At 42.9% G+C, this 20,705-nt stretch overlaps 1 protein-coding gene across 1 annotated transcript in view; it reads right to left on the reverse strand.

Moving 5' to 3' along the window:
* Positions 1-20,705, reverse strand: part of PDGFD (platelet derived growth factor D) — a 302,085-nt gene that overhangs the window by 42,087 nt on the left and 239,293 nt on the right. Inside the window, exon 4 of the mRNA XM_069759213.1 lies at positions 10,548-10,607. Within this exon, the coding sequence (XP_069615314.1) occupies positions 10,548-10,607 (60 nt within the window). The remainder of the gene's footprint in view (positions 1-10,547; positions 10,608-20,705) is intronic.

Here is a 20,705-nt window from a genome sequence, read left to right on the forward strand (position 1 = left end):
CATACTATATACAGGAGGAGATGACACACAGGTATATACTATATACAGGAGCAGATGACCTACAGATATATACTATATACAGGAGCAGATGACATACAGGTATATGCTATATATAGGAGGAGATGACATACAGGTATATACTATATACAGGAGGAGATGACACACAGATATATTCTATATACAGCGGAGATGACACACAGGTATATACTATATATAGGAGGAGATGACATACAGGTATATACTATATACAGGGGATTTGACACACAGCAGGTATATACTATATACAGGGGATTTGACACACAGCAGGTATATATTATATACAGGGGAGATGACATACAGGTGTATACTATATATAAGGGAGATGACAAACATGTATATACTGAGGTGAAAATGAGAGGTGTGAGGTGAAAATGAAAAGGTGTGAGTGCAAGATGAGAGGAGTGAGGGGAAATAGTGGAGTGATCGGAAAATGACAGATGTGAGGTCGAAATGACAAGTGATAGGGGGGAATTAGAGGAGTGAGGGGGAAAATAAGAGGAGTGAGGGGAAAATGAGAGGTGTGAAGGAGAAAATGAGAGATGTGAGAGGGAAAATGAAAGGCGTGATGGGAAAATAAGAGAAGTGAGGTGCTATAACTAACCACAGATATTTACTATGCCCAGGCAACGCCGGGCTCTTCAGCTAGTGTATATAAATCAACACAGAAGTTTAGATTTTATTCAAGGAATATCATAGTGTTTAAAAGGAGTGGCCATTACGTTTTTTTTATTAAAACATGTTTTCGCTTCCTCAGACATTGCCCAGCTCTCCTGTTCTCATAATGATCACTGGTTGAGGATCATGTGACCACGTTTGTCCATCAGTCTCCTCCAATTGAAGAGAATCAGTGCTTTCAATTGGAGGAGCTGATGGACACTTCTGGTCACATGTTATTGTATTAGCGGTTATTGACAGAAAAGCTGTGCAGTCTCGGAGAAAGCAGGAGAACCTGTAATGCTTATATATTAATGAGTGTCTCCAACACATTTGCTGAAATAAAGATAATGTGGACATCCCCTTTAACCCCTTCATGACAGCCTGCGGCCATTAGCCTGTTAAGTGTCGATCTCTGACAGCAGTTTGAAAATGTGCCGGCTGCAGGGCACGTCATTCCATCCATCGGCACACCTGTGATGTGATCACATGGTGCCGATAAGTTGCCATGATAGCAAAGGGTCAGGCTGAAGACCCCGATGCTTGTCATGACAATCCTCCTGTGAAAGCCAACCCATGGCTGGCGTTCATAGGAGATTGTGATTTTTGCTATACATAGCAGTGCTGATGCCATGTATAGCACAAGCGATCAGATGATTGCAGCTTCAAGTCCTTTAAGGGGACTTTTATTTAGAGTAAAAAGTTTTAAAAAAATGTTTTCAAGAATATGAAAAAACATAAACAAACACAAAATTTCAAATCCCCCCTCTTTTTCCCTATTAAAAATTGAACAATTACAAAAAATACACATACAGTGGGTACAAAAAGTATTCAGACCCCTTCAAATTTTTCACTCTTTGTTTCATTGCAGCCATTTGGTGAATTCAAAAAAGTTCATTTTTTTCTCATTAATGTAAAAAAAACAGAAATGTAGAAATTGTTGCATATTTATTAAAAAAAGAAAAACTGAAATATCACATGGTCATAAGTATTCAGCCCCTTTGCTCAGTAGTGAGTAGAAGCACATTTTGAGCTAGTACAGCCATGAGTCTTCTTGGGAATGACGCAACTTGTTTTTCACCCCTGGATTTGGGGATCCTCTGCCATTCTTCCTTACAGATCCTCTCCAGTTCCGTCAGGTTGGATGGTGAATGTTGGTGGACAGCCATTTTCTCTCCATAGATGTCCAATTGGGTTTCGGTCAGGACTCTTCATCTTTAAAAAAACTATACATGTTTGATATCTGCGTAATTGTACTGGCCTGGAGATTCATATTGCCAGGTTAGTTTTACCATAAACTGAACATGGTAACTTTAAAAAAAAATGTGAAATTGCACTTTTTTGCAATTTCAACGGACTTGGAATTTTTTTCCTGCTTTCTCGTGCATCACATTGTGTGTGTTAGGGGTCGAGTTCACGCCTCTGCACAGGGGGAATCTCGGGCCATCTCCGCTGCGGTCTCCCATTCTTCTCCTGCCGCAGTGGAGACGTCAGTCCCAGCATCTCGCTCAGTCTGTCTCTGTACACAGAGTTACTGCTGCTTTTTCTGATTCTGCCATTGAAGTCAGTGCTGGGCAGCGGCGAGCAGACGCTTCTGGGATCAAGTCCTGCTTTTCTCGTTCTGAGCATGGCCAGAGTAAGATCTCTCAGTGGAGATCGAGGGTCACATGATCAGATACTGCAGCTAAAGCCATTGGTCCTTCAGGAAGGTCCTGCAGGTGTTCACGCTCTGTGGCAGCCTCTCATTGGTCCTTCTAGGAAGGTCCTGTACGTGCTGCAACTATTTAAGGCTCGCATGGCCGTACGGCCATGCGCTAGTATCGTTCTACGTTATGTGCTTTGCGCCAGTGTGGTCATGTGAGTTTGTGTTCAGGGACCCGGCTGAAATAAGCCCCTAGAATGCTGGCACCTCCGGCGAGGAGATTTTGTGTGCATGCATGACCACTGACTGCTCTCAGTTGGGTAGTTAGCCTGTGCCACTGTGAAGTCAAACAGGGCGCAGTGCTTTGAGTTCACAGCTACTCTGTGAAGTAACAGAGTTAGCTCATACCGCCATATAGTTCCACCGTTTACTAGCGGCAGGTTCTCCTGCACGGTAGACTCTGGGCTGCGAACACATCTATTATAATAAAACCTCTATATTTAGTCGGTGCGTTCCGCTAGCCCTAACGGTGTGTTATTCCAAAGTACAACTCGTCCCACAAAAATCAACCCCTGATATGGCAATGTGGGTGGAGATATAAAAAAGTTATGGCTCTTAGAAGAAGGATGAGGGGATGGGAACAAAAAAACAAAAAAAATGGAAAATTGCCCGGTTGTGAAGGGGCGATGAATGCTGGCCCATTGCATGGATTTTGTGACATCATATACAATTAATAATTAAAAATTCATGATTTTTTTTTTATGGAGACAACCACTTTACTCAGTTTTAAATATACAGGCAATGACGGGAAAAGTTCAAGCCAAAATTTCTACATCACGAAAATTAGATACTTAACAAAACTCTAACAAAAAACATTGTAAATGAATCGTAAAACTTTAGTTCAAGAGAACATGGTCATGTCCCGACCAAATCTCCGGTCAGATCACCACGTTCTAGTTTATGGCTGAAACGTGCCCTGTACAGTGAACCTTTATTCTGTTATTGTCATTGCCATTTCAGGGAAAATAAAGCTTTGTGTAACCGGCACGAGCGTCTCTTCTACTGTACATTGACTCCTTACCGCGAGCCAGAATTATACATTTTTACACAGACACGACTGTTTGTAAGCCAAGTTTTCTTACATAACCCAGAAAAATGGAATGATATCAGCTTGTACAGCTAGCGTCTCATTCATCTAAATTATACGGAAGTGATGCCGATGCTCCCTAATTATATTATAGTGATTTAGGAATCATTCATTTCAGTTTAACCCTAAAACCCATAATAAATTGAGAGCAATTAGCCTCCGGAGATAGTCCGAAATACTAGAATTTGTTAGCAATTTCTCCATCTTCAAGACAGTGATATGAATGTAAAATAATCGCTTGTAGGACATGAACGGTGCAAGATTCCTCTTTTAGGCACAGATGTGTCTGCCATTACCAATTTTTCTTGAGGAGTATCACAAAACCATATTTTTTCCAACGCTGGTCATCTTGTGCCAAGGAAAGATAAAAAAGGACATATCTGTATGACCAGGATACGTTCTCTTGGCGCCCAAGGCAAAGCTTTTCATGAAATATTCTACCAGTTTTGATCCATGACAGTTGGTCTCGTCCCTCCGTCTTCCCCAATCCCTAACCCTTTATTAAAAATAGCTATCATCCATTTCTTTTTGTGTACTCCTCAAAGTTGTCACTTCTGTGGCCAAATACACCAACAATCCTTCATGCTGCACAAGTAGAAAAAGTGCTTGCCTCAATGAAAAGCAGAACAGAACTGGAAATAAACTAGACAGAGGGTTCTGCTCTATAAGACTACTGCTGAGAGTGATTTCAGTATTCAGGTATTTCTTCCCCTCCCCTCTGTGTTATGCCATCATTTTGATAGCCATAAGTTAGGGTTGCGGACCTAAAAAGTGTGCCCCAAGATTGAGCAAGTTCCCCTAAAGTCCTATTGAATGTAAATAAAACTGTTCATGCATGGGGAAAAGTGCTTCATAACTTTACAGCATGGAGTAAAATGCTTCATTACTTTACAGCATGGAAAAAAGTGCTTCATTACTTTATTGCATAGGCGAAAATGCTTCATGACTTTATAGCATTGGGAAAGTGCTTCATAACTTTACAGCATGGGAAAAAGTGCTTCATGGCTTTACAGCATTGGAGAAACTGCTTTGTGACTTTATGGCATGGGAGAAAGTGCTTCATGAGTTTACAGTATGGGAGAAATTACTTCATGAGTTTACAGCATGGGGCAAAGTGCTTCATGACTTTATGGTATAGGACAAAATGCTTCATGACTTTACGGCATGGGGAAAGTGCTTCATGACTATACAGCATGGGAAAAAGTGCTTCATCACTTTACGGCATGGGGAAAGTGCTTCATGACTTTACGGCATGGAGTAAAGTGCTTCATGACTTTACAGCATGTAGTAAAGTACTTCATTACTTTACGACATGGGGAAAGTGCTTCATGATTTTAAGTCACGGGGAAAGTGCTTCTAGACTTCACAGCATGGAGGAAAGTACTTCATAACTTTACAGCATGGGGAAAGTGCTTCATAACTTTACAGCATGGGGAAAGTGCTGCATGTCTTTATGGCATGGGGAAGTGCTTCATGACTATACAGCATGGGAAAAAGTGCTTCATCACTTTACGGCATGGGGAAAGTGCTTCATGACTTTACGGCATGGAGTAAAGTGCTTCATTACTTTATGACATGGGGAAAGTGCTTCATGACTTTACGGCATGGGAGAAAGTGCTTCATGACTATACGGCATGGGAAAGTGCTTCATGACTTTACGACATGGGGAAAGTGCTTCATGACTTTACGGCATGTAGTAAAGTACTTCATTACTTTACGACATGGGGAAAGTGGTTCATGATTTTAAGTCACGGGGAAAGTGCTTCTAGACTTCACAGCATGGGGGAAAGTATTTCATAACTTTACAGCATGGAGAAAGTGCTTCATGACTTTATGGCATGGGGAATGGTGTTATATAATTTAAATACTTAATGTTGGCTTTGTATAGGCCATATATTGGAGTCCGCATTGGCTTACCAACACATCTATAACATATGTGATAGCACAATCTATAAGGTCTCTAATGAGGAAAGGTTCATTTGAGACCTCACAATATACTGTATTTACCCCGTGATTCAAATTAGAGCAGCAGAGACATTTGGCCTAATTACATTCATAGCATCACTTTGGCATATTAGACCTAGTAATAGACTGATCTTTGAGGGTCTACTGAGAGCTTAGAAGTGATTTCAGATTCCTAGATCTTCTACATGTTCTCTTTGGCTTATTAGGAAAGATTTCTCAATGTTTCAGTATAACACTTTGTATTTCTTTATCTGCATTATTGAATCTTGTAATCAAATTGTAATTCCTCTTTCAGACTACCAATCCTTCATAGATAGGATTTTCTTTTTTGCTAAAAGAATCTTAGTTTTTGAAGAAGTCCCTTAACTAGGCTTATTGGGTATTGTTTCTGTCTAAATTTTTACTTGAGGATCTATGCTTGATCTTTGACCTTTACAAGCGTTGTCCATTTTTTGGTTATTCTTTGGAATCGATTAAAGGGAATATTATTTAATCACAGCTTGTGATATGTGCTATTGGACATAGCAGTAGTTACACTATCAACTGCCTTGAATTGGGTTTTTGTGACAAACCTTTATCCAATATGAGAGATAGATGATTTGATTTCCAGGATTTTCATCCATCGGCTAAGTCATATGTGACTACTGGATGGGAGGCCTGCAAGTTTTCTTACCTACCGGCGTTCCCAGCTCTGACACATTCTGTTGTGTGTGTCAAGCCATGATGATGGCGTTGTGTCGGCCCGGTTACTCAAAAGAAGAGGCAGGAATGTCATGAGGTAAGGACATTCACTGTGGTGTCTTCCAGAAGTCACTGACCTTGCGGTTGGTCCTCCTGAGTACTGCCAATCGATTCTTCTATCTTTATTCAATACTAGCTGAAGAGCCCGGCGTTGCCTGGGCATAGTAAATATCTGTGGTTAGTTATAGCACCTCACTTCTCTTATTTTCCCATCATGCCTCTCATTTTCCCAATCTCATCTTTCATTTTCCCCCTCACATCTCTCATTTTCTCCCTCACTCCTCTCATTCCCCCTAACACTTGTCATTTCGACCTCACATCTGTCATTTTCCGATCACTCCACTATTTTCCCTCACTCCTCTCATTTTGCACTCACACCTTTTCATTTTCACCTCACACCTCTCATTTTCACCTCAGTATATACATGTTTGTCATCTCCCTTATATATAGTATACACCTGTATGTCATCTCCTGTATATAGTATATACCTGCTGTGTGTCATCTCCCCTGTATATAGTATATACCTGTATGTCATCTCCTCCTATATATAGTATATACCTGTATGTCATCTCCTTCTATATATAGTATATACCTATATGTCATCTCCTCCTGTACATAGTATATACCTGTGTGTCATCTCCCCTGTATATAGTATATATCTGTGTGTCAGATCCTCCTGTATATAGTATATACCTGTATGTCATCTCCTCCTGTATATAGTATATACCTGTAGGTCATCTGCTCCTGTATATAGTATATACCTGTGTGTCATCTCCTCCTGTATATAGTATATACCTGTGTGTCATCTCCTCCTGTATATAGTATGTACCTGTATGTCATCTCCCCCTCTATATAGTATATACCTGTGTGTCATCTCTCCCGTATATAGTATATATCTGTGTGTCATCTCCCCTGTATATAGTATATACCTGTGTCATCTCTTCCTGTATATAGTATATACCTGTGTCATCTCTCCTGTATATAGTATATACCTGTGTGTCATCTCCCCTGTATATAGTATATACCTGTGTGTCATCTCCTCCTGTATTAGACCTCGTTCACACGTTATTTGCTCAGTATTTTTACCTCAGTATTTGTAAGCTAAATTGGCAGCCTGATAAATCCCCAGCCAACAGGAAGCCCTCCCCCCTGGCAGTATATATTAGCTCACACATACACATAATAGACAGGTTTTGTGACAGCTGCCGTATTTCCTATATGGTACATTAGTTGCTCTTGTAGTTTGTCTGCTTATTAATCAGATTTTTATTTTTGAAGGATACCAGACTTGCGTGTGTTTTAGGGCGAGTTTCGTTTGTCAAGTTGTGTGTGTTGAGTTGCGTGTGGCGACATGCATGTAGCGACTTTTGTGAGATGAGTTTTGTGTGGCAACATGCGTGTAGCAACTTTTTGTGTGTCGAGTTGCATGTGACAGGTTAGTGTAGCAAGTTGTGTGCAGCAAGTTTTGCGCATGGCGAGTTTTGTGTGTGGCGAGTTTTATGTGTGGTGCCTTTTGAGTATGTGCAAGTTTTGTGTGAGGCAACTTTTGCATGTGTTGCAACTTTTGTGCATGTGGCAATTTTTCCGCGTGTGCAAGTTTTGCGTGTGGCGAGTTTTCCATGAGGTGAGTTTTGCACTTGTGGCGAGTTTTGTGTGAGCCTAGTTTTTGCATGTGGCGAGTTTTGCGCGTGGCGAGTTTTGAGCGGCGACTTTTGTGTTTCGACTTTTATGTGGCGAGGTTGGTGTATGTGTGGTGAAATGTGTGCTGAGGGTGATATATGTGTTCAAGCATGTGGTAGTGTGTGGCGCATTTTGTGTGTGTGTTCATATCCCCGTGTGTGGTGAGTATCCCATGTCGTGGCCCCACCTTAGCAATTGTACGGTATATACTCTTTGGCGCCATCGCTCTCATTCTTTAAGTCCCCCTTGTTCACATCTAGCAGCTGTCAATTTGCCTCCAACACTTTTCCTTTCACTTTTCCCCATTATGTAGATAGGGGCAAAATTGGTTGGTGAATTGGAAAGCGCGGGGTTAAAATTTCACCTCACAACATAGCCTATGACGCTCTCAGGGTCCAGACGTGTGACTGTGCAAAATTTTGTGGCTGTAGCTGCGACGCCTCCAACACTTTTCCTTTCACTTTTTCCCCATTATGTAGATAGGGGCAAAATTGTTTGGTGAATTGGAAAGCGCGGGGTTAAAATTTCAACTCACAACATAGCCTATGATGCTCTCAGCGTCCAGACGTGTGACTGTGCAAAATTTTGTGGTTGTAGCTGCGACGCCTCCAACACTTTTCCTTTCACTTTTTCCCCATTATGTAGATATGGGCAAAATTGTTTGGTGAATTGGAACGCGCGGGGTTAAAATTTCGCCTCACAACGTAGCCTATGATGCTCTCAGGGTCCAGACGTGTGACTGTGCAAAATTTTGTGGCTGTAGCTGCGACGGTGCAGATGCCAATCCCGGACATACACACATACACACAAACACACGCACACACACACACATTCAGCTTTATATATTAGATGTGATATTTTTATATCCCCCAAATTTTTTCCATTGAAATGTAGATCTAAATCATTAGTACTGAGCTCTTTGACAAAAGAATGAGTCTTGAAGGTAGTTACCTTCTAAAAAACAAATAGCTTGTCTAGATGTCTTCTAAAATACTTGATATATCTATCCTATTGTGGCTTGTGGACAATGAGGGGACAAACACCTTCTGTGCTTCGCACTTTTTTCATATGTGATGATGACAGAAGTTTTAATCACGACCTGATGAAGAGGCCAGTCCGGTCTTGATAGACGTTGTCAATAAAATGTTGGATAGTTTCAACCAGTGTGTCACGATGTGACAAGACCCAACCGGGGTTTGGTCAGCGGACGGCGCAAGACACACACACAATGGGATGAAAATGGGGAGAGGAAGGCCCTACTAACAGGGAAATGGGTGGGATGGTCACCACCTGAGCTCAAACCTGAGTCTGTCCCTGCACTCCCCTAATGCCCTAAATGGGTCCTCCCCACCACCGCCATCAGGAACCTCATCCCTCGCTGTCACCTAGCACTGCCCTGGCTAGTGCACTGGCCAGCAAGGGGCGCTAGCCTTTCCACTGCAGATAGTATCACACAGGGGACAGTGATAAACATGAAATGGACAAGGAGAAAACACCACACTTAGTTTCCAGACTGACTCCACTGCCAAACTCTACACCCCAGAAGCCGAACTCCAAACTCCAGAAACAGCAGACACCATTGCAAGGCTGGTCTCCATAGAGAAACTCTATCACCAACAGTCAGCTGATGCATCAGGTGACCATTTAAAGGATGGTGGGAGTGGTCACCACCCACATCAGCTGACCTAGCAACTCTGCAACTGCAGCAGATTGCCAGAGAGAGAAAAACTGACATTAACCCCCGCTGGTCCTGAATGGAAAAAAAGCTACATTTAAAACAGAGTGGAACCAGAGCTGCCAAAAAGTCCAAAAATGGATCGTGACACAGTGGGGCTATCCACTTAACGTTTTTCTTCACGATCCACAATTGCTATGGGAATTCCATTAATTGACCGATTTTGATGAAGAGTTGCCTCATTAAAGGACAATCACTGTTCTCGATCGAGTTGTGCCTATCCATTTGTACAACTCGATACGGTGAGCAAGGAGCCTAAAAGTGGGGTGATTACTTATCCTATTTTCTGAACATACTGTTTTATGGGAGCGCTGCTCTTTCTTTTTATCTTTTAGAGTCCTACCATACAACTACCTAACTGTCTTATTCTCAATGTACTGTACTTCTCGTTTTTGGGGATCCAAGATCCTAGAATGCTCATATGAAGTAGTCCATCTAAAGGCTCCCCTACTCATTAAACTAATGTTCATTGGACCTACTATCGATGGTTTTGACCGATGGTATATTGGGGCGTTGGCCAACTGATTTTCGGGGATATCGATCACGCATGTCCAATTTAGGACTGCCAATCACATTGAGGATAAACCACCGGCCGACACATCAGTTGGCATCTTTCTTATAGAGAAACCAAGAGTGTCAGTTTATGGGAGAGTCGGCTAAGATGGCTGTCAGCCAAATGATTGGCCAAGTCATCGTTCAACCGAGAGCCATCTGATGTGTGTGGCCGACTGGAACAGACATTTTTTCCTGCTTTGGGACAGGAAATGTTGTATAATTCTCATCACTTTCCATTATTAATTTCATCGAATCTGTTTCAAATCAAACCAGAATTCTTGCCTGGGTATTTTTACCCCGGCGATACAGATAGTAACTGGGAATACACTGTTTATTTAATAGTGCACGCATTTATATTATTCTACACAGTGACACACAGTATTACTTACTGAGACTGGGCTTGTGACTGATTCCCAGTTTGTCTCCGATGCTGCAGGCGGAAAATCATTCTGAAAGAAAAGGAAAAAGAATTTAAACAAAAGCTGCGGCAAGAGATAAAATCTCTACTGTTAGATATGAATAGCCTTTCTGGCAATCAGACTTGGCTGCTATAAAAGACCATGAAATAACAGGATTGCTAGTAATGAAGCTCCACCGAGAGATAGGAGATAAATTAATGCGATCTTACCTGATTTTAACATAATTGCATTTTGTGCTTTGTAAAAAAAACATAACTCCTGCCAAGAGATTAGGGGAAAAATACATAATTTGTATATAGGATGAATGGCTATAACTTGGCCTGCTCAAATATCGCTTCTTTTCATGGCAAAAAAAAAAAACCCTGAATATTAAAGTTAATCTGTCAATAAGATCAAACCCCCAGACTGAATATTTGGACATGCAGGTCTTTTGAATGCAAATTCCATTGACACCTTTATATCTTCTATCTGTTGTTGCATTTCTGAGAAATTTGTGTTTTAATTCTTATGCAAACTAGGCATTAAGTACCCTGGGTGTGACAGAGCATTTCCTGAGTCTATGTCTCCCTAGGTTGTTTCCCTGCCCAGCACCAGTCTCTTTAGCTTTATTGATAGCTCACTGTCAGTGTGACATCAGGTGCCAAGCAAGGAATTCAGACAGTGAGCTATCGCTGAATTTAAAAACACTGGTGCTGCGCAGGGACTCAACATAGAGAGGCAGATGCTCGAGAAGGGCTCTGGCATCCATAGAGAATTTATTTTAAAATGATAATTTCTCAGGAATGCAGCAACAGATAAAAGATATAAAGGTGCCAGTGAATTTAGCTTTTAAAGCTCTGCATGCCTATTTATGCAGTTTGGGGTATTGATCTTACTGACGGATTCCCTTTCAATGTTAATTATTGGATTCCCTGATATTTTATATTCTATTCTTTTGGTGTAGCGTTATCATTATCACTCACTTTGAATGGGTGTCACCATATTGCATCTTAGCACTGCTACATAATTATGACAATGCTTACTTAAAGGGTTTGTCAGCTCTTCAGCCACAAATCTGCAGTCACTTTATGTGACTACAGACTTCAAGATCCTTACATCGAACACACTGTGAGGATTCTCTGCTGCCGGCGCCAAGAGTGGCAGACTCTTGACCGCAAGTTATGTGATTTGCATATGTGCAGTCACATGCCGACTAGACTGTATACAGCTTTGCTCAATGCAAGTGGATTGAGCAAGGCCGGACAAGACTAGTCGGAATCACATACTTGCGATCACATGACTATCCTCACAGCCTGCAGTGCACCGGATGTGAGGACTTACAAATCTGAAGACACATAGAGACTGGACAACTTCTTTAACTTAATCATTTATTACCCCGAACACCTTAGGATATGTAATCATTATCAAATTGGTAGCGGATCATCAACTAAAACCCTCACCGATCAGTTGATCAGAACACCAGAGCGCCGTTCACTGTGTAGTGGTCATTTTCTGGTACTGCAGCTTAGTTCCTAAATATAGTCTAAGCCGCAGTACCTGGAAATGACCACTAGTCACTGGAGGCATTGTACTGTTCAGGCTCTGTACATTGTGTAAATACGGCTGCAGTAAAAGCTGTAGGCATCTGATCAGTTGAAGGGTAATGGGTGATCTGACATTTGTGACTTATCTCAAGGATGGGTCATCAATATACAAGTCCAGGACAATCCCTTTAATGTGAAATAATCCTTCCATCTTGGATTCAATTATTTCATGCGGTGCTGCTGTGCAGGATTATGTCATCCCATGTGCAGATATTGCTAAATATAGTTTTTCCAAATATAAAAAGGAGAGTTTTCATCATCATCATCATCATCATGAATTGGTAAAATTGCAAACAAGTAATGTCAGCCGCCGGCCTCTGCGCCTGCTAGAGACAAGGACACAGCGTGACATGGGAGCGGGGGAGGGGGAGTAGAATGTTTCTGTTTTTTTATGAGCTACAGAATAGCAGCAGAGGGTAAACATATATGCCAGGACGGAACCCAGGATGGGGGATATATACCAGGATGGGGGACAAAATATATACCAGGATGGGGGATATCTATACTAGGATGGGGGATATCTCAACTAGGATGGGGAACATAAAGTATATTCCAGGCTTGGGGACATATATTCCAGGACGGGGGACATATATACCAGGATGGTGAATATATATACCAGGATGGCCTTTTTTCAGAGAATATGAATGATAACAACAAAACTTCTCTCCACTAGTGGTTGGAGGCACATTTGCACTCATCAACCTGGAAGCTGCGCATGGGACGTACTTGGACATTTCAACATGACAAATATCCAAAACACAAGGCTAAGTCGACCTGTCATTGGCTACAGTAGAACAAAGTGAAGGTTCTGGAGTGGCCAGCTCAGTCTCCTGACCTCAATATCATTGAGCCACTCTGGGGAGATCTCAAGAGCGCCGTTCATGCTAGACAGCCCAGGAATTTACAGGAGCTGGAGGATTTTTGCCAAGAAGAGTGGGCGGCTTTACCATCTGAGAAAATAAAAGAACCTCATCCACAGCTACCACAAAAGACTTCAAGCTGTCATTGATGCTCAAAGGGGGCAAAAAAATTGTATTAAAAAATGGGGTATGTGAACTTTTGATCAGTGTCTTTTGAATGTTTTGGGTCATTGTGATTTAAACTCTTAGCGACCGCCGATACGCCTTTTAACTGCGGCCGCTAAGGGTGCTTAAACCACAGCGCCGTTAACGGAGCTGTGGAAAAAGTAAATAGCGCCCCCCAGAGTCGGATTTTCTCCGGGGTCTCGGCTGCCGGGGGTAGCCGAGACCCCAGAGAACATGATTCGGGGTTTTTTTACCGACCCTGCATTTGCGATCGCCGGTAATTAACCGTTTACCGGCGATCGCAAAAAAAACCAAAAACGCGATCTCTTTTTAATTTCTCTGTCCTCCGATGTGATCGCACATCAGAGGACAGAGAAAAGGGGTCCCAGATAGCCCCCCGATACTCACCTATCTCCCCCGGTGCTCCTCGTGGCTCCCGGTGGGCGCCGCCATCTTCAAAATGGCGGGCGCATGCGCAGTGCGCCCGCCGGCCGGCACCAGGAGAATCTTTGGGGTCTCGGCTGCCAGGGGTAGCCGAGACCCCAAAGAGCATGATCGGGGTCGGTTTTACCAACCCCTGTTTTGCGATCACCGGTAATTAACTGTTTACCGGCGACCGCAAAAAAAAAATCAAAGTGTAATTCTCTGTCCTCTGATGTGATCGCACATCAGAGGACAGAGAAATAGGGGGATTCGGGGACCCTATTATACTTACCGGTGTCCCTGGATCCTCGTGCTGCTCCTCCTGGCTGCCGGGGAAAAGAAAATGGTGGGCGCATGCTCAGTGCGCCCGCCATCTATCGCCATCTGCCGGCCGACAGGAGAAGAGCAGTTGGGGCTAAAATTAGGGTTAGGGTTAGGGCTAGGGTTAGGGTTAGGGCTAGAGCTAGGGCTAGGGCTAGGGTTAGGGCTAGGGCTAGGGTTAGGGCTAGGGTTAGGGTTAGGGTTCGGGTTGGGGCCAAATTTAGGGTTAGGGTTGGGGCTAAATTCAGGGTTAGGGTTCTTTCACACTTACGTCGGTACAGGGCCGTCGCAATGCATCGGCCCGACATACCGACGCACGTTGTGAAAATTGTGCACAACGTGGGCAGCGGATGTAGTTTTTCAACGCATCCGCTGCCCAATCTATGTCCTGGGGAGGAGGGGGCGGAGTTACGGCCACGCATGCGCGGTCAGAAATGGCGGGCGCGACGTACAAAAAAAATTACATTGAATGTTTTTTGTGCCGACGGTCCGCCAAAACACAACTGATCCAGTGCACGACGGACGCGACGTGTGGCCATCCGTCACGATCCGTCGGCAATACAAGTCTATGGGCAAAAAAATGCATCCTGCGGGCACATTCGGAGGATACTTTTTTTGGCCAAAACGACGGATTGCGACGGATGCCAAACGACGCAAGTGTGAAAGTAGCCTTATGGCTAGGGTTAGGGTTGGGGCTAAAGTTAGGGCTAGGGTTGGGGCTAAAGTTAGGGTTAGATTTGGGGTTAGGGTTTGGATTAGAGTTGGTATTAGGGTTAGGGTTGGCATTAGGGTTACGCTTGGGATTAGGGTTAGGTTTGGGATTAGGGTTAGGGTTAGGGTTGTGATTAGGGGTGTATTGGGATTAGGTTTAGGTTTGAAGTTAGGGTTGAGATTAGGATTAGGGGTGTGTTGGATTTAGGGTTTTGATTAGGGTTATGGTTAGGGTTGACATTAGGGTTGTTTTGGGGTAAGGGTTGTGATTATCGTTAGGGTTAGTGATTAGGATTATGGATCGGGTTGGGATTAGGGTTAGGGGTGTGTTGGGGTTAGGGTTGGAGCTAGAATTGGGGGGTTTCCACTGTTTAGTTACATCAGAGGGTCTCCAAACACGACAGCCAATTTTGCGCTCAAAAAGTCAAATGGTGCTCCCTCCCTTCTGAGCTCTGCCGTGCGCCCAAACAGTGGGTTACCCCCACATATGGGGCATCAGCGTACTCGGGATAAATTGGACAACAACTTTTGTGTTCCAATTTTTTCTGTTACTCTTGTGAAAATAAAAACTTGGGGGCTACAAAATCTTTTTTGTGGAAAAAAAAATATTTTTTTATTTTCACGACTCTGCATTCTAAACTTCTGTGAAGCAATTGGGCATTCAAAGTTCTCACCACACATCTAGATAAGTTCCGTGGGGGGTCTAGTTTCCAAAATGGGGTCACTTGTGGGGGGTTACTACTGTTTAGGTACATCAGGGGCTCTGCAATCCCAACATAACGCCCACAGACCATTCTATCAAGGCTGCATTCCAAAACAGCGCTCCTTCCCTTCCGAGCTCTGCCGTGCGCCCAAACAGTGGTTTACCCCCACATATGGCACATCAGTGTACTCGGGATAAATTGGACAACAACTATTGCAATCCAATTTCTCCTGTTACCCTTGTGAAAATAAAAACTTGGGGGCTACAATATTTTTTTTGTGGAAAAAAAATATTTTTTATTTTCACGACTCTGCATTCTAAACTTCTGTGAAGCACTTGGGTATTCAAAGTTCTCACCACACATCTAGATAAGTTCCGTGGGGGGTCTAGTTTCCAAAATGGTGTCACTTGTGGGGGGTTTCCACTGTTTAGGCACATCAGGGGCTCTCCAAACGCGACATGGCGTCCAATCTCAATTCCTGCCAATTCTACATTGAAAAAGTAAAACGGCGCTCCTTCACTTCCAAGCTCTGCGGTGCGCCCAAACAGTGGTTTACCCTCACATATGGGGTATCGACGTATTCAGGAAAAATCGCACAACAACTTTTGTTGTCTTATTTCTCCTGTTACCCTTGTGAAAATAAGAATTTGTGGGCGAAAAATCATTTTTGTGTAAACAAATGCGATTTTTTATTTTCACGGCTCTACGTTATAAACTTCTGTGAAGCTCTTGGGGGTTCAAAGTGCTCGCCACACATCCAGATAAGTTCCTTAAGGGGTCTAGTTTACAAAATGGTGTCACTTGTGGGGAGTTTCCACTGTTTAGGTACATCAGGGGCTCTCTAAACGTGACATGGCGTCCGATCTCAATTCCAGCCAATTCTGCATTGAAAAAGTCAAACGGCGCTCCTTCACTTCGAAGTTCTGCGGTGCGCCCAAACAGTGGTTTACCCCCACATATGGGGTATTGGTGTATTCAGGAGAAATTGCATAACAAAATTTATGGTTACATTTCTGTTTTTACACTTGTGAAAATAAAAAAAATGGTTCTGAATTAAAATGTTTGCAAAAAAAAGTTAAATGTTCATTTTTTCCTTCCACATTGTTTCAGTTCCCGTGAAGCACCGAAAGGGTTAATAAACTTCTTGAATGTGGTTTTGAGAACCTTGAGGGGTGTAGTTTTTAGAATGGTGTCACACTTCGTTATTTTCTATCATATAAACCCCTCAAAATGACTTCAAATGTGATGTGGTCCCTAAAAAAAAAGGTTGTAAAAATGAGAAATTGCTGGTCAACTTTTAACCCTTATAACTCCCTAACAAAAAAAAAATGTTGTTTCCAAAATTGTGCTGATGTAAAGTAGACATGTGGGAAATGTTATTTATTAACAATTTTTGTGACATATCTCTCTGATTTAAGGGTATAAAAATACAAAGTTTGAAAATTGCAAAATTTTAAAAATTTTCGCCATATTTCCGTTTTTTTCAGAACTAATCGCAAGTAATATCGAAGAAATGTTACCACTAACATGAAGTACAATATGTCACGAAAAAAAAATCTCAGAATCAGCGGGATCCGTTGAAGCGTTCCAGAGTTATAACCTCATAAAGTGACAGTGGTCAGAATTGCAAAAATTGGCTCGGTCATTAAGTACCAAAATGGCTCTGTCACTAAGGGGTTAAAAAGAGAAAACACGGTAGTTTGACAATAAATGGCTTCACCCAACCACTAACCATGAGTGGAGGAAAAGTTTTGGTGTTATCATTCATATTCTCTGAAAAAAGGGCAATGTAAACTTTTGAGCACAACTGTATATACCAAGAAGTCACACAGGATGGGGGGCATATATACCAGGATAGGTTAAATATATACCAGGAAGAAGACAAGGATGGGGGGCATTACTATTTAATGAGGGGGGCAATACGCATGTCCTTAAAAGATTTAGAACACTACGACGGTCTATACATCTGACCAACTTCTGTTACTACGATTTACCAATGCCGGATAAGGGGTGAATTAAAAAACACAGATATTTCCCTCAAAACTGAAGCGGCAAAGCAATGCTCGGCATAATTTCCATGTTTATTACAGCTTACGTAGTGCCATTTTAAGAATATTCCTAAATAATATGTATAAAATTGGATTTATATTACGAAGCCGTGTTTGCTGGAGCCAAAATACAAATGATGACATACAATTGCTTTACAAACATCTTTGCTTCAGGCTTTATCATTTGTGAAGAAAATAAACAGTAATGGAAAACCGACGAAGACTTATGCGATGATACGCGGGAGGAATATGAAATATTTGACATGATATTGAGTTTTTATGCAAATTCAATAATGCCCATGCACAGAAATTCCCGTTGAGATGTAATATGTCTGAAAACCGCTATAAAATGAGCAATTATTGTCAAGTGAACGATACTCTGTGTTTTGTTAAGTACAAAAGATGTCACAATAAATATCGAGACGGGTAAATCAGAGCACTCAGGGCCTCGCTGTAATGCCAGACAATTAAAAGGAAGCCCCAGTAAATCCGTGTTCCAGCTTGTAATGGGCTACGCGGTACAGAGAAGGTCTGTCCTGCCCTAATGTGAAGCCATCCCGCGGAAACAAGTGCCAAAAGTGCAAGCTGAAAGATCATAGTAAGAGACCACATACCTGTGTACCTTTACCTTAAAGGGATATTCCTATCTCATAAGGTGCTGGCAATAACTAGGATGCAATCTCTTTATGATCAATCTGATCAAAGTACAAGGGGTGCAATAATATGCCTACATATAATGCATCAATTGTAATGTGCCAAGCACTGCTTTTGTGGGTGAGGCCCACCTGGAGATTCACTTGTTTCTCCATCGGCCAGTTCGAGCCTGCATGCTTTAATGAAAGTCTTTTGTACTCTATAGTCTATACTACACACTTTTCCCCCCCATGAACAGCACACCATGTGGTAAAGCATAGTATTACAAGTAACCCTGCTAGTTTCACACTAGTAGATGAGAAACAATAGAAATCACTTCTCTATTGTGATACTAAGAACTTCATGAAAATACTTACAGGCAGAAATTGTCCGTATGATACGGCATCATGTCATGAAAAGATCAGCACAGTCATTAGTAATGGAGTTCATTTCTATTCATTACTCATTCTCAATAGTATCAGCAAGTGTTCACTTGGAAGACCTGCAGTTAGACGGTCATGTCGGGTAACGAGTCCTCTTTAGATATTGTGTGATTGTGTTCTAATTTAAATGGATTTCCCTTTCCTTCAGTGCTGAGAGGGTTAATGACTCTTTCCATGCTGGCTGAGACCCTACAGCCTGGTTATTCTCAGATGCAACTGCTTACCCTTTACTCCTTCTATATATACTCATACGCTCTGGCCATTTAATCCCTGCCAGTGAAAGATTCATCTTCCTGTGCTGTGTGCTAAAGCTAAGTAGTTGAAGTTTGGAGTAGAATTGTAGTAGTGGTCTGTGGTTTGCTGTAGTATGTGTGTGTTTATTTCCTAGTCCCTGTTCCCATTTAGTTTTTCCGTCCTGTCCTTTTTCCTCCTCCATCTTGTTGGTTAGTGCTTCTGTATGATAGAGGTTTTCTGGTATTCCTGTTTTGGGTCTGTTTTACCTTTCGTTTCTGTCTCATACCTCATGGTGCCAGGGAGTGGGCAGATTAGGGTTTTTACAGGAGCATAGTAAGGTCGAAGTCTCAGGCCTCTCTACCTTTAAGAGTATCACTGGGACAGGGACAGTTAGGGTCCCAAGTCCAGGAAGAGTTTGAGGCCCCTCTTCCTTTCTGAAGACCGTCACAGCGTGACGACATGTCACTCAGCAAAACGTGGGTAAAAGATAGCGCTCCCCACAAATGGTGGTACTCCAGTACATGTAATCGAGTAAAAATACACTGACTCTAATGGAAGTGTACAAAAATTAATGTCAATTCTTATAATGGCATCAATGCCGATGTGTTTAATTGTGTTTGCATCTACTATATAATTGTCTAAGGGTCACTTCCGTTTGTCTGTCCTTCTGTCTGTCACGGATATTCATTGGTCGCGGCCTCTGTCTGTAATGAAATCCAAGTCGCTGATTGGTCTCGCCAGCTGCCTGTCATGGCTGACGTGACCAATCAGCGACGGCCACAGTCTGATTAGTCCCTCCCTACTCCCCTGCAGTCAGTGCCCGGCGCCCGCTCCATACTCCCCACAGTAACCGCTCACACAGGGTTAATGCCAGCGGTAACAGACCGCTATTAACCCTGTGTGACCAAATTTTTACTATTGATGCTGCCTATGCAGCGTCAATAGTAAAAAGTAGGGTTGAGCGACCTTCACTTTTATAGGATCGGGTCGGGTTTCACGAAACCCGACTTTTGGAAAAGTCGGGTCGAGTGAAATCGGCCGATCCTATAAAAAAGTCGGGGTCGGGGTCGGCCGAAACTCGAAACCCAATGCAGTGCATTTGGGTTTCCATGGTTCCCAGGGTCTGAAGGAGCGGAAACTCTCCTTCAGGCCCTGGGATCCATATTTAAGTGTAAAATATAGAATTAAAATAAAAAATATCCTTATACTTACCCTCTGACGCGCCCTGGTACTAACCGGGAACCTTCCTTCCTTAGAATCAGCCTTCCAGGACCTTCGGTGACGTCGCGGGTGACGTCGCGGCTTGTGATTGGCCGCGCGGCCGCCCATGTGACCGCTCGCGCGGCCAATCACAAGCCGCGACGTCACCCGCGACGTCACCGAAGGTCCTGGAAGGGCTGATTCTTAGGAAGGAAGGCTGTCGGAAGGAAGCAGGGCGCTTCCGAGGGTGAGTATATTCCTATTAAGTATATACTCACCCTCGGAAGCGCCCTGCTTCCTTCCGACAGCCTTCCTTCCTAAGAATCAGCCCTTCCAGGACCTTCGGTGACATCGCGGGTGACGTCGCGGCTTGTGATTGGCCGCGCGAGCGGTCACATGGGCGGCCGCGCGGCCAATCACAAGCCGCGACGTCACCGCGACGTCACGGCAAGGTCCTAGAAGCGCGGATTCGAAGGAGGAAGGCTGCCGGTTAGTACCAGGGCGCGTCAGAGGGTAAGTATTGCAATATTTTTTATTTTAATTCTATATTTTACACTTTAATCTGAATTCCGATACCAATTCCCGATATCTTAAACATATCGGGAATCGGGATCGGAATTCCGATTCCAGATTCAAAAGATCGCCGACTTCATGGCCGACCCCCCACTGGGGTCGGGTCGGGTTTCATGAAACCCGACCTTGCCAAAAGTCGGCGACTTTTGAACAATTTCGACCCGTTTCGCTCAACCCTAGTAAAAAGATCTAATGATAAAAATAATAAAAAAAATAAAAAATCATTATAT

Source organism: Ranitomeya imitator, chromosome 3 (genome assembly GCF_032444005.1).
Source record: "Ranitomeya imitator isolate aRanImi1 chromosome 3, aRanImi1.pri, whole genome shotgun sequence".
In the NCBI taxonomy this organism is placed as follows: Eukaryota; Metazoa; Chordata; class Amphibia; order Anura; family Dendrobatidae; genus Ranitomeya; species Ranitomeya imitator.